General features: G+C 44.7%; 1 protein-coding gene across 1 annotated transcript in view; it reads left to right on the top strand.

Annotated features, from left to right (window-relative positions):
- The window catches only part of LOC110528615 (NACHT, LRR and PYD domains-containing protein 1 homolog), a 44,811-nt gene extending 36,313 nt beyond the window's left edge, over positions 1-8,498 (top strand). Inside the window, exons 6-13 of the mRNA XM_090188271.1 lie at positions 2,592-2,656; positions 2,789-3,003; positions 3,187-3,443; positions 4,212-4,346; positions 4,478-4,610; positions 4,712-4,741; positions 6,898-7,180; positions 7,517-8,498. Coding sequence (XP_090044397.1) covers positions 2,592-2,656; positions 2,789-3,003; positions 3,187-3,443; positions 4,212-4,346; positions 4,478-4,610; positions 4,712-4,741; positions 6,898-7,180; positions 7,517-7,523 — 1,125 coding nt within the window. The 3' untranslated portion in view covers positions 7,524-8,498. The remainder of the gene's footprint in view (positions 1-2,591; positions 2,657-2,788; positions 3,004-3,186; positions 3,444-4,211; positions 4,347-4,477; positions 4,611-4,711; positions 4,742-6,897; positions 7,181-7,516) is intronic.
- The last annotated feature ends 4,978 nt before the right edge of the window (positions 8,499-13,476 follow it).

Genomic DNA, 13,476 nt, shown 5'->3' with positions numbered 1-13,476 from the left:
TATAACACTAATGTCAGATTATGGTATACTAAAGAGTGTACATTCTGTGACTGTTGCTCACTTATATTCATTTTTATTACAAGTCTAATTATAAATTCATTATTCCATGATATTGTCCATTTTAAATAACAACTACTTTTGACTTCAGTGATTCCTCAGAGCTGTAAGACTTGTGACCATGTTGAGGTAAGTCATAATGTCAATTATTACTTTTACATACCTGCAGGAGTCAGGCACAGTCTCAAAGCCAGGTGTGTACTGACCAACCATTCATACTGGGATATAGACAGTCCTGTGTTCTGCTTTAGTAATATAAACACAGTCTCAAAGCCAGGTGTGTAGTGACCAACCATTCATACTGGGATATAGACAGTCCTGTGTTCTGCTTTAGTAATATAAACACAGTCTCAAAGCCAGGTGTGTACTGACCAACCATTCATACTGGGATATAGACAGTCCTGTGTTCTGCTCTAGTAATATAAACACAGTCTCAAAGCCAGGTGTGTACTGACCAACCATTCATACTGGGATATAGACAGTCCTGTGTTCTGCTTTAGTAATATAAACACAGTCTCAAAGCCAGGTGTGTACTGACCAACCATTCATACTGGTACAGTGCCTTGCGAAAGTTTTCGGCCCCCTTGAACTTTGCGACCTTTTGCCACATTTCAGGCTTCAAACATAAAGATATAAAACTGTATTTTTTTGTGAAGAATCAACAACAAGTGGGACACAATCATGAAGTGGAACGACATTTATTGGATATTTCAAACTTTTTTAACAAATCAAAAACTGAAAAATTGGGCATGCAAAATTATTCAGCCCCCTTAAGTTAATACTTTGTAGCGCCACCTTTTGCTGCGATTACAGCTGTAAGTCGCTTGGGGTATGTCTCTATCAGTTTTGCACATCGAGAGACTGACATTTTTTCCCATTCCTCCTTGCAAAACAGCTCGAGCTCAGTGAGGTTGGATGGAGAGTATTTGTGAACAGCAGTTTTCAGTTCTTTCCACAGATTCTAGATAGGATTCAGGTCTGGACTTTGACTTGGCCATTCTAACACCTGGATATGTTTATTTTTGAACCATTCCATTGTAGATTTTGCTTTATGTTTTGGATCATTGTCTTGTTGGAAGACAAATCTCCGTCCCAGTCTCAGGTCTTTTGCAGACTCCATCAGGTCATTCTTCCAGAATGGTCCTGTATTTGGCTCCATCCATCTTCCCATCAATTTTAACCATCTTCCCTGTCCCTGCTGAAGAAAAGCAGGCTCAAACAATGATGCTGCCACCACCATGTTTGACAGTGGGGATGGTGTGTTCAGCTGTGTTGCTTTTACGCCAAACATAACGTTTTGCATTGTTGCCAAAAAGTTCAATTTTGGTTTCATCTGACCAGAGCACCTTCTTCCACATGTTTGGTGTGTCTCCCAGGTGGCTTGTGGCAAACTTTAAACGACACTTTTTATGGATATCTTTAAGAAATGGCTTTCTTCTTGCCACTCTTCCATAAAGGCCAGATTTGTGCAATATACGACTGATTGTTGTCCTATGGACAGAGTCTCCCACCTCAGCTGTAGATCTCTGCAGTTCATCCAGAGTGATCATGGGCCTCTTGGCTGCATCTCTGATCAGTCTTCTCCTTGTATGAGCTGAAAGTTTAGAGGGACGGCCAGGTCTTGGTAGATTTGCAGTGGTCTGATACTCCTTCCATTTCAATATTATTGCTTGCACAGTGCTCCTTGGGATGTTTAAAGCTTGGGAAATCTTTTTGTATCCAAATCCGGCTTTAAACTTCTTCACAGCAGTATCTCGGACCTGCCTGGTGTGTTCCTTGTTCTTCATGATGCTCTCTGCGCTTTTAACGGACCTCTGAGACTATCACAGTGCAGGTGCATTTCTACGGAGACTTGATTACACACAGGTGGATTGTATTTATCATCATTAGTCATTTAGGTCAACATTGGATCATTCAGAGATCCTCACTGATCTTCTGGAGAGAGTTTGCTGCACTGAAAGTAAAGGGGCTGAATAATTTTGCACGCCCAATTTTTCAGTTTTTGATTTGTTAAAAAAGTTTGAAATATCCAATAAATGTCGTTCCACTTCATGATTGTGTCCCACTTGTTGTTGATTCTTCACAAAAAAATACAGTTTTATATCTTTATGTTTGAAGCCTGAAATGTGGCAAAAGGTTGCAAAGTTCAAGGGGGCCGAATACTTTCGCAAGGGACTGTATATAGACAGTCCTGTGTTCTGCTTTAGTAATATAAACACAGTCTCAAAGCCAGGTGTGTACTGACCAACCATTCATCCTGGGATATAGACAGTCCTGTGTTCTGCTTGTAGTCATGCAGGATTTGTACCTGTTGTCATATTTAATCATTCAACAGTTTAATTGAATAAATACATTAGATTCGTTACTTTGGTTAATGGGCCAGTTTCCCGGACACAGATTAAGTCTAGTCCTGGACCTTAAAGAACTTTCTATTGAAACTTCCATTGAGCATGCTTTTTAGTCCAGCACTAGACTCAATCTGTGTCCAGGAAACAGGCCCCATATGTATTATTGACATGCTTGTCCTTGTTCAGGACTCCACACACTGGCTTCAGATTGAACCCTTGACTTCCACTGTCCAGGGAGTGACAATGTTCAGGTAAAATAACTACTTTTAACATTTCATTCCACTTGCTAGTGTATTTCACCATTATCTTTGGGAATAGTCTTCTAATCCAATCTCTCCATTTGACCATTGACCCTCTCTACCATATCTTGTTGTTGCCATAAGGCACAGGACACCCAAAGGGAGTTATGAGTGCACAGTGTCTGGGCTCCGCTGGCTGTGTGAGAGAGATGTCATACTGAAGTATCACTTCAGGAACTGGGAACCCTACAGTCAACTTCTGAAAGACATGCAGTACACACAAGGTGGTCCATTGCTGGACATCACTATGGAGTTAGGTGAACTGGAGGAAGTTCATCTGCCACACTTTGTCTGTTTAGGTAAAACCATATAGAAATAGTATTCAGAAAGACATTTCCATGTAACTGAGTTTCACTTCCTGAGTTAATTAACTATTCTGGGAGATTGAGTTTACTGTGATCTGGTACTGCATATTCTTTGTATTTTAGTTGGATGAATAATACAATATTTGTCTTTCTGTCTCCTGTGTTTGTGTTGTTCAGGGACCAACCCTTCCCTGAGGAATGAGATGAAGATTCTTCATGTAGAGGAACATGGAGTGTCTTTAGAGGAAGTGCATGAGGTCACCAGATTCCATGTTAAGATTCTCCATCCCAAGTTCTCAGCTATCTCTGTTATATGGAAATCACTGTCTCGTAAGAAAGATGTCCACTGTGACGTGGTCCTCTACATGGCAGTAAAAAAGTCAACAGTAATTTCAAGGCTGTACCTGCTCCTCAGGAACTCCAGTCAGAAAGAGGTGAGGCACTATCACTGAAGTGACAACAGTATGTTGAAACTTACTGAAGGAAAGCTGATAGTTTGTTGAAAATCTCTAGATTACAACGACAACATGCAGCTCTGTGAGAAATCTATTTCTGTCTCGTTCATTTGAAGAGCCAGTAGACGGCACTCTTCCCTCTGGTCGAAGGAGAACCCAATGCCCCTGGGCAGTGAAGGGGACATTGCCCTGCGTAGGGCGCTGTCTTTCAAATGGGACGTTAAACGGGTGTCCTCTCCATGGTCACTGAAGATCCCATGGCACTTATCGTAAGAGTGGGGATGTTAACCCCAGTGTCCTGACTCTCCATGGTCACTGAAGATCCCATGGCACTTATCGTAAGAGTGGGGATGTTAACCCCAGTGTCCTGACTCTCCATGGTCACTAAAGATCCCATGGCACTTATCGTAAGAGTGGGGATGTTAACCCCGGTGTCCTGGCTAAACTCCCAATCTGACCCTCATACCATCATGGCTACCTAATCATCCCCAGCTTCCAATTGGCTCATTTTCCCCCTCTCCTCTCCCCTGTAACTCTTCTCCAGGTCGTTGCTGTAAAAGAGAATCTCCTGTCAGTCAACTTACCTGGTACACCTTTAAAATAATATCCTGGTAAAATAGGGATAGTAAAACAAAAGCATACACATTTGTTGTTGTTGACAAAAAATGGAATGCTCAGTGAGCTGCATGTTGTGTGAATTACGAGACTACATTGTTCTGACTGACTACTACATTGCTCATTTTGTAGGCTGTTCAGGAACGGGAGAAAAATCAGGTGTCCAAAGGATTTTCAGAATTCGTCCTGTCAAGTCCAAACGGGTCCTTAAAGCTGAACAGTTGGTTTGCGTTCAAGAATCCCCGCTCCACTTCCATCAATCCAGAGGTGTAGTTTTATCAGGCTGAGGACATGAATCTGTCATATTGTATATGAATTACTAGAATATCATTCTATTTCACTATTTCTCTCTCTCTCTGTCTGTTGTCTCAATCGTTGCACCATATGGCCTCCTACAGAAGATTCAGCTGTTACCTGCAGACACCACACCAAGCTGTTGTCAGATGATAATGGGAAACACAGGGGTGGACATTGAGATGGAGTTAATCGGGGATGATGAGAGGACAGTATGGAAATCAGTGTTATCAAAAGGTAAGAAATACTGGACATGAACAGTATGTCAATCATCAATGTCCTTTTCTAACAGATGCTATTAAAATGTTTTATGATATTTTCTCTTGTTTGTCTTTCAGATGAATACAGCAACGACTCTCATCCAACATGTAAGTTTGTCTTTGTGGACGAGGTTTATAAAATGGGTTATAGAGCTAACATCTCTTCAAGTTGGGATGAAGGACACTGATGAAGGTCTTCATGAGTCATGTTCAGTGGGGTGATGAAGGTCTTCATGAGTCGTGTTCAGTGGGGTGATGAAGGTCTTCATGAGTCGTGTTCAGTGAGGTGATGAAGGTCTTCATGAGTCGTGTTCAGTGGGGTGATGAAGGTCTTCATGAGTCGTGTTCAGTGGTGTGATGAAGGTCTTCATGAGTCGTGCTCAGTGAGGTGATGAAGGTCTTCATGAGTCGTGTTCAGTGGGGTGATGTCGGTCTTCATGAGTCGTGTTTAGTGGGGTGATGAAGGTCTTCATGAGTCGTGTTCAGTGGGGTGATGACGGTCTTCATGAGTCGTGTTCAGTGGGGTGATGAAGGTCTTCATGAGTCGTGTTCAGTGGGGTGATGAAGGTCTTCATGAGTCGTGTTCAGTGGGGTGATGAAGGTCTTCATGAGTCGTGTTCAGTGGGGTGATGAAGGTCTTCATGAGTCGTGTTCAGTGGGGTGATGAAGGTCTTCATGAGTCGTGTTCAGTGGGGTGATGAATGTCTTCATGAGTCTTGTTCAGTGGGGTGATGAAGGTCTTCATGAGTCGTGTTCAGTGGGGTGATGAAGGTCTTCATGAGTCGTGTTTAGTGGGGTGATGAAGGTCTTCATGAGTCGTGTTCAGTGGGGTGATGAAGGTCTTCATGAGTCGTGTTTAGTGGGGTGATGAAGGTCTTCATGAGTCGTGTTCAGTGGGGTGATGGTCTTCATGAGTCTTGTTCAGTGGGGTGATGAAGGTCTTCATGAGTCGTGTTCAGTGGGGTGATGAAGGTCTTCATGAGTCGTGTTTAGTGGGGTGATGAAGGTCTTCATGAGTCGTGTTCAGTGGGGTGATGAAAGTCTTCATGAGTCGTGTTCAGTGGGGTGATGAAGGTCTTCATGAGTCGTGTTCAGTGGGGTGATGAATGTCTTCATGAGTCTTGTTCAGTGGGGTGATGAAGGTCTTCATGAGTCGTGTTCAGTGGGGTGATGAATGTCTTCATGAGTCTTGTTCAGTGGGGTGATGAAGGTCTTCATGAGTCGTGTTCAGTGGGGTGATGAAGGTCTTCATGAGTCGTGTTTAGTGGGGTGATGAAGGTCTTCATGAGTCGTGTTCAGTGGGGTGATGAATGTCTTCATGAGTCGTGTTCAGTGGGGTGATGAAGGTCTTCAGGAGTCGTGTTCAGTGGGGTGATGACGGTCTTCATGAGTCGTGTTCAGTGGGGTGATGAAGGTCTTCATGAGTCGTGTTCAGTGGGGTGATGAAGGTCTTCATGAGTCGTGTTCAGTGGGGTGATGACGGTCTTCATGAGTCGTGTTCAGTGGGGTGATGAAGGTCTTCATGAGTCGTGTTCAGTGGGGTGATGAAGGTCTTCATGAGTCGTGTTCAGTGGGGTGATGAAGGTCTTCATGAGTCGTGCTCAGTGGGGTGATGAAGGTCTTCATGAGTCGTGTTCAGTGGGGTGATGAAGGTCTTCATGAGTCGTGTTTAGTGGGGTGATGAAGGTGTAATGATATAAATACTTACAAAGTTACTGTAAATGAGGCCTTGTCTTTGTAGAAAGTTGAATCTGTGCTTGAAATGCGATACTTGACTGAGGGACCTTCCAGATGTTGTATGTATGGGGGACAGGTCCAATTTGACATTACAGAGTATTTTCAGTAGACTGTTAACAAAACATTACAATTAAATCCATTTTAATCCCACTATGTAACACAATAGAGAAATCCAAGGGGTATGAACACTTTTGCAAGGCTCTGTATGTTATATAGAATAAACAATCGTGTCAGCCAGGGTAGGCGTCAATTCCAAATAAATCAGTCAATTCAGGAAGTGAACTGAAATTCCAATTCAATAACTGGAAAAGGGCATCTACTTTTTACTGTCAGTGACTTCTCAATAAACCCAATAGGAATTTCATTTTTATTTTTTGACTGACTTCAATTGGAATTGCCTACAACCCTGGAGTCAGCTCTATTCAAGAAATGACTATCAGAGGAATGTTAACTGGAGAGACTGTTAGATGTAGAAACAGCTGCTGTTAACCCTAAAACCATATTAATTTAATTGACCTCCCCTTCAGCATTAACACTCCCTGGGATTCCTGCTGAGGAGTTTCTTCAGAAACACAGGGCTGAACTCATTCAGGGAGTCAAAAACACAAAGCCAATAGCAGATGTTCTGCGGTCAAAGTACATGATTGGTGATGAAGAGTACTCCAGAATAAAAGCTGAAACAACTGAACAGGAGCGAATGAGAGAACTACTGAACGCAGTCCTCCCTAAAGGACCAGACGTGATGGGAGCTTGTCTCAAAGCTCTCAGTGAACATGAACACCATCTTGTTAAGTACTTGAGAGAATCTAGGTAAGACCGGTTTCTTTTTCTCCCTCCCTTGAATATGTGGAATGATTAAATATAGGTAAAATAAAAACATAGCTACCCAGATCAAAGAGAAAGTACTTTTCAGAATGGAACCATGTTTTTGTGTTGCTGCCTGTAATAAATGTGTCTTATTATAGTTCTATCATAGGACCATCATCACATCATTATCTCAGGTGTATCATAGGACCATCATCACATCATTATCTCAGGTGTATCATAGGACCATCTCATCATTATCTCAGGTGTATCTCACTCCTCCTTCTTCTCCATACGTTTCTGATCTCCCTCTTCCCTTCTCATCCATCCTCTGTCTTGTAGCACCTAATCTGAAGATGCTGAGGCCTGTCTCCTAGTCTGTGGACAAAGACACTTCTCCACCTAATCTGAAGATGCTGAGGCCTGTCTCCTAGTCTGTGGACAAAGACACTTCTCCACCTAATCTGAAGATGCTGAGGCCTGTCTCCTAGTCTGTGGACAAAGACACTTCTCCACCTAATCTGAAGATGCTGAGGCCTGTCTCCTAGTCTGTGGACAAAGACACTTCACCTAATCTGAAGATGCTGAGGCCTGTCTCCTAGTCTGTGGACAAAGACACTTCTCCACCTAATCTGAAGATGCTGAGGCCTGTCTCCTAGTCTGTGGACAAAGACACTTCTCCACCTAATCTGAAGATACTGAGGCCTGTCTCCTAGTCTGTGGACAAAGACACCTCTTCACCTAATCTGAAGATGCTGAAGCCTGTCTCCTAGTCTGTGGACAAAGACACTTCTCCACCTAATCTAAAGATGTTAAGGCCTGTCTCCTAATCTGAAGATGCTGAGGCCTGTCTCCTAGTCTGTGGACAAAGACACTTAAATTATTTTAAGGGAAATGTTTGTTTGTGCTATTATTTTAACAAATGTCTGTGTTTTATTCATGTGCTGTTCTGTAAACTAATTTGTGTGTTCATGCAAGTGGCTGACTGTACAAATCCTCACTATCAGTAGCTGTAATTTGGCAGTAAGGCCAGACGTTGGTTTGAGAATGAGATATCTCAGTTTCAAGGTCTCATCTTAGAGAGAAGAAGTCTCGTGAGGTATTGGTCTGTCAAATGCTATGAACCAGTATTGGTCGGTCACATGAATGAAGCAAACAGTAATGATTAATTAATTATGCTAAATCATGCAAATTTAACTTGTCTGTGTATAAGAAAACTGCTGGGGCTGCCCCAGGCATAAACCCTGATTGACATGTGTACTATGGTGCATTGAGTTGGCTGGAACCTCTCCAGCTCACTGACAATAAATAATGATTAATTTAAGATTGACTTTGAGTGTCACTGTGTGAGGCTAGTCAAAGATACACACCACCACGTTGTCATCTTGACCTTCCTTAGATTCTTTATGGGATGAGGAAATGGACTCACTAAGGGGGATAGCTGAGAGGGCAGAGAAGGCACGTACGAAAGGTCCAACCACACAGCCTCTCTCCTTCTGCAGCTTCCTGGACGTGTGGATCTTCTAGCAGGAGGGTCAGTTAGGTCCAACCACACAGCCTCCTGGACGTGTGGATCTTCTAGCAGGAGGGTCAGTTAGGTCCAACCACACAGCCTCTCTCCTTCTGCAGCCTCCTGGACGTGTGGATCTTCTAGCAGGAGGGTCAGTTAGGTCCAACCACACAGCCTCTCTCCTTCTGCAGCCTCCTGGACGTGTGGATCTTCTAGCAGGAGGGTCAGTTAGGTCCAACCACACAGCCTCTCTCCTTCTGCAGCTTCCTGGACGTGTGGATCTTCTAGCAGGAGGGTCAGTCAGTCCTCCACTAGGTACCTAGCTGGACCCCTATCTAGCAGGAGGGTCAGTCAGTCCTCCACTAGGTACCTAGCTGGACCCCTATCTAGCAGGAGGGTCAGTTAGTCCTCCACTAGGTACCTAGCTGGACCCGCTGTTAACCTGTCACTCCTTTACCAATAACTTGAGAGTGTCTGAAGGACAAATAAGGAGCTGTGTAACCTGTCACTCCTTTACCAATGACTTGAGTGTCTGAAGGACATATAAGGAGCTGTGTAACCTGTCACTCCTTTACCAATGACTTGAGAGTGTCTGAAGGACATATAAGGAGCTGTGTAACCTGTCACTCCTTTACCAATGACTTGAGTGTCTGAAGGACATAAGGAGCTGTGTAACCTGTCACTCCTTTACCAATGACTTGAGAGTGGCTGAAGGACATATAAGGAGCTGTGTGACCTGTCACTCCTTTACCAATGACTTGAGAGTGTCTGAAGGACATATAAGGAGCTGTGTGACCTGTCACTCCTTTACATATTCCTCTATCTCCATGGTAACCCCCTGAGCATGACCCTCAACCTTTACTGATCAGCCAAAGATGTCACAAATGGCATCATATTCCTGATGTGCAGAATCTCTGTCAAATACATGCAGGAATGCATTTTGTGTGTCTTTGTACATACTGTGTGTGTGAGTTGGTCTCTGATTACTGTGATGAGTTCAATGTAAAGTCATATACCAAACATTCTAATCAGTCTGTTTTGCAAAATAATTGTATATCATTGGTTACCCTTCCTATCATGTTACTACCCAGATGTGACTGACTAGCTCAGTGGTTCCCAACCTTTCCCATTCTGGAGACCATCAAATCACCATCAAAAGCTCTTGAGGGCCAACATTCACGAGTCTCTGATATTTTTCCACATCAAATATGTTGCGGGTTAATTTCTGTCAATAGGTGTGGGGGCAGGGTAAGAGTCCGTTTGGTGGTGGGGGCAGGGTAAGAGTCCGTTGGGTGGTGGGGGCAGGGTATGAGTCCGTTTAGTGGTGGGGGCAGGGTAAGAGTCCGTTGGGTGGTGGGTGCAGGGTATGAGTCCGTTGGGTGGTGGGGGGCAGGGTAAGAGTCCGTTGGGTGGTGGGGGGGCAGGGTAAGAGTCCTACAGGTGGGGGGCAGGGTAAGAGTCTGTTGGGTGGTGGGGGGCAGGATAAGAGTCCGTTGGGTGGTGGGGGCAGGGTAAGAGTCTGTTGGGTGGTGGGGGGCAGGATAAGAGTCCGTTGGGTGGTGGGGGGGCAGGGTAAGAGTCCTACAGGTGGGGGGCAGGGTAAGAGTCCGTTGGGTGGTGGGGACAGTGTACGAGTCCGTTGGGTGGTGGGGACAGGGTAAGAGTCCGTTGGGTGGTGGGGACAGGATAAGAGTCCGTTGGGTGGTGGGGGGGCAGGGTAAGAGTCCGTTGGGTGGTGGGGGGGCAGGGTAAGAGTCTGTTGGGTGGTTGGGGGGCAGGGTAAGAGTCCGTTGGGTGGTGGGGGGGCAGGGTAAGAGTCTGTTGGGTGGTTGGGGGGCAGGGTAAGAGTCCGTTGGGTGGTGGGGGGCAGGGTAAGAGTCCGTTGGGTGGTGGGGACAGTGTAAGAGTCCGTTGGGTGGTGGGGACAGTGTACGAGTCCGTTGGGTGGTGGGGACAGTGTACGAGTCCGTTGGGTGGTGGGGACAGGGTAAGAGTCTGTTGGGTGGTGGGGGGCAGGATAAGAGTCCGTTGGGTGGTGGGGGGGCAGGGTAAGAGTCTGTTGGGTGGTTGGGGGGCAGGGTAAGAGTCCGTTGGGTGGTGGGGGGCAGGGTAAGAGTCCTACAGGTGGGGGGCAGGGTAAGAGTCCGTTGGGTGGTGGAGACAGGGTAAGAGTCCGTTAGGTGGTGGGGACAGGGTAAGAGTCCGTTGGGGGGTGGGGGCAGGGTAAGAGTCTGTTGGGTGGTGGAGGGGCAGGGTAAGAGTACGTTGGGTGGCAGGGTAAGAGTACGTTGGTTGGTGGGGGGCAGGGTAAGAGTCTGTTAGGTGTTGGGGGGCAGGGTAAGAGTCTGTTAGGTGGTGGGGGGGAAGGGTAAGAGTCTGTTAGGTGTTGGGGGGGAAGGGTAAGAGTCTGTTAGGTGTTGGGGGGCAGGGTAAGAGTCTGTTAGGTGGTGGGGGGGAAGGGGAAGAGTCTGTTAGGTGTTGGGGGGGAAGGGTAAGAGTCTGTTAGGTGTTGGGGGGCAGGGTAAGAGTCTGTTTGGGTAATGTGTAAATGAGGAAGTGATCCATGGTGGTCATTAGTAACAACAAACCAGCTTTGGTTTAATTTCCTTTGGATTTGTCTCCCGTCTTCTCATAGTTTTGTTTCTGTCCTGTTGTGTTCTAAAATACAATTCTGTTTCAACCCCCCCAAACACACTAATGTGTTGTTTGTTCACCTTTATTTTCTCCTTTATTTTATGCACTTTAGATTTTTCTTGTTTTCAAAATAATGAATATTTTTTACTGTTATTATTATTATTATTCATTACCTGAGGCCTCATTTATTAACCAGATGTAGGAGATCATCTGTGTGTGAACCATGCTAGGGATCATTACCACGAAAAGTGTGAGATGTATCAATATAAACGTTATCTTGACAGTGTGCAGCCCCGTGACCATGGTACGTACAGAACAGTGCCGCGTGGTGGAATGAGGGAACGGCTTGTCAAGTGTAGAATGGGGAAAATATTCTGTATGTTGAAAATGTGTGAAATTGTGAGAGTAATAATGACAGTATTGTTTTATTTATTTGTATTTCCATTGTGAATTCAACATGTCTTGACAGGCTGTATATAATCTGACCACATCAGGTCATTTGATACGATAATCATCCATATAAAGGCCAGTAATGTGTTAAATTAGAGGAACGTGTGAAAGGTCAACTACTGTGTAAATACTATAACAGACTGAGATAATGGAAACACAATGAGAGATGTCTGTTCTGATCTGTTGGAAGATTTGGCACCGCTGCATCCAAATCCATCCTCGGGTTTTTGGCAGGGGGAACTTTTCAGCCAGAGGCATCTCACACACTGGGCGGCAGGGTAGCCTAGTGGTTAGAGTGTAGAGGCGGCAGGGTAGCCTAGTGGTTAGAGTGTAGAGGCGGCAGGGTAGCCTAGTGGTTAGAGTGTAGAGGAGGCAGGTAGCCTAGTGGTTAGAGTGTAGAGGAGGCAGGTAGCCTAGTGGTTAGAGTGTAGAGGAGGCAGGTAGCCTAGTGGTTAGAGTGTAGAGGAGGCAGGTAGTCTAGTGGTTAGAGTGTAGAGGAGGCAGGTAGCCTAGTGGTTAGAGTGTAGAGGCGGCAGGGAAGCCTAGTGGTTAGAGTGTAGAGGAGGCAGGTAGCCTAGTGGTTAGAGTGTAGAGGCGGCAGGGAAGCCTAGTGGTTAGAGTGTTGAGGTGGCAGGGGGAACTTTTCAGACAGAGAAATAGACGGTAGCCACATCGCCATAAGAGCACCATCCAAAAACGAGTTCAACTAGGCTATGTGAACAGAGAAGGTTTCTACTCTTAATGTGAAGGTGATAGACTATGTGAACAGAGAAGGCTTCTACTCTTAATGTGAAGGTGATAGACTATGTGAACAGAGAAGGCTTCTACTCTTAATGTGAAGGTGATAGACTATGTGAACAGAGAAGGCTTCTACTCTTAATGTGAAGGTGATAGACCATGTGAACAGAGAAGGCTTCTACTCTTAATGTGAAGGTGATAGGCTATGTGAACAGAGAAGACATCTACTCTTAATGTGAAGGTGATAGACTATGTGAACAGAGAAGGCTTCTACTCTTAATGTGAAGGTGATAGGCTATGTGAACAGAGAAGGCTTCTACTCTTAATGTGAAGGTGATAGACCATGTGAACAGAGAAGGCTTCTACTCTTAATGTGAAGGTGATAGGCTATGTGAACAGAGAAGGCTTCTACTCTTAATGTGAAGGTGATAGACTATATGAACAGAGAAGGCTTCTACTCTTAATGTGAAGGTGATAGACTATGTGAACAGAGAAGGCTTCTACTCTTAATGTGAAGGTGATAGACTATATGAACAGAGAAGACATCTACTCTTAATGTGAAGGTGATAGACTATATGAACAGAGAAGGCTTCTACTCTTAATGTGAAGGTGATAGACTATATGAACAGATAAGGTTTCTACTCTTAATGTGAAGGTGATGATAGGTCATGTTATGTGTAAAAGACTGAATGTGGTGGCCAGGTAGAAAGTACGACTTGTTCGTTCTTCAGAACAGTGTTGGCCTTTCCGCCTACAGGAGGGAGCTGTTGAGGACGGATGGCTTATTGGTGAGTATTGACTACTAATATGAAGTATATTTGTCATTGATGAATCAACTTGAATTATCCTAATGGTCCTCTATTTGTAGATATGTTTACATTTTTACACATCAAACCACAACTGAGTGAGACAAATACAACCTTTTGGTTGTATTCAATATCTGACACTATCACCTCTATTCAATATCTGA

Source organism: Oncorhynchus mykiss, chromosome 10 (genome assembly GCF_057628025.1).
Source record: "Oncorhynchus mykiss isolate SJ-2025 chromosome 10, ASM5762802v1, whole genome shotgun sequence".
Taxonomy (NCBI): domain Eukaryota; kingdom Metazoa; phylum Chordata; class Actinopteri; order Salmoniformes; family Salmonidae; genus Oncorhynchus; species Oncorhynchus mykiss.
The sequence above is the reverse complement of the archived record's forward strand: the minus strand, read 5'-3'. Positions and strand labels throughout refer to the sequence as shown.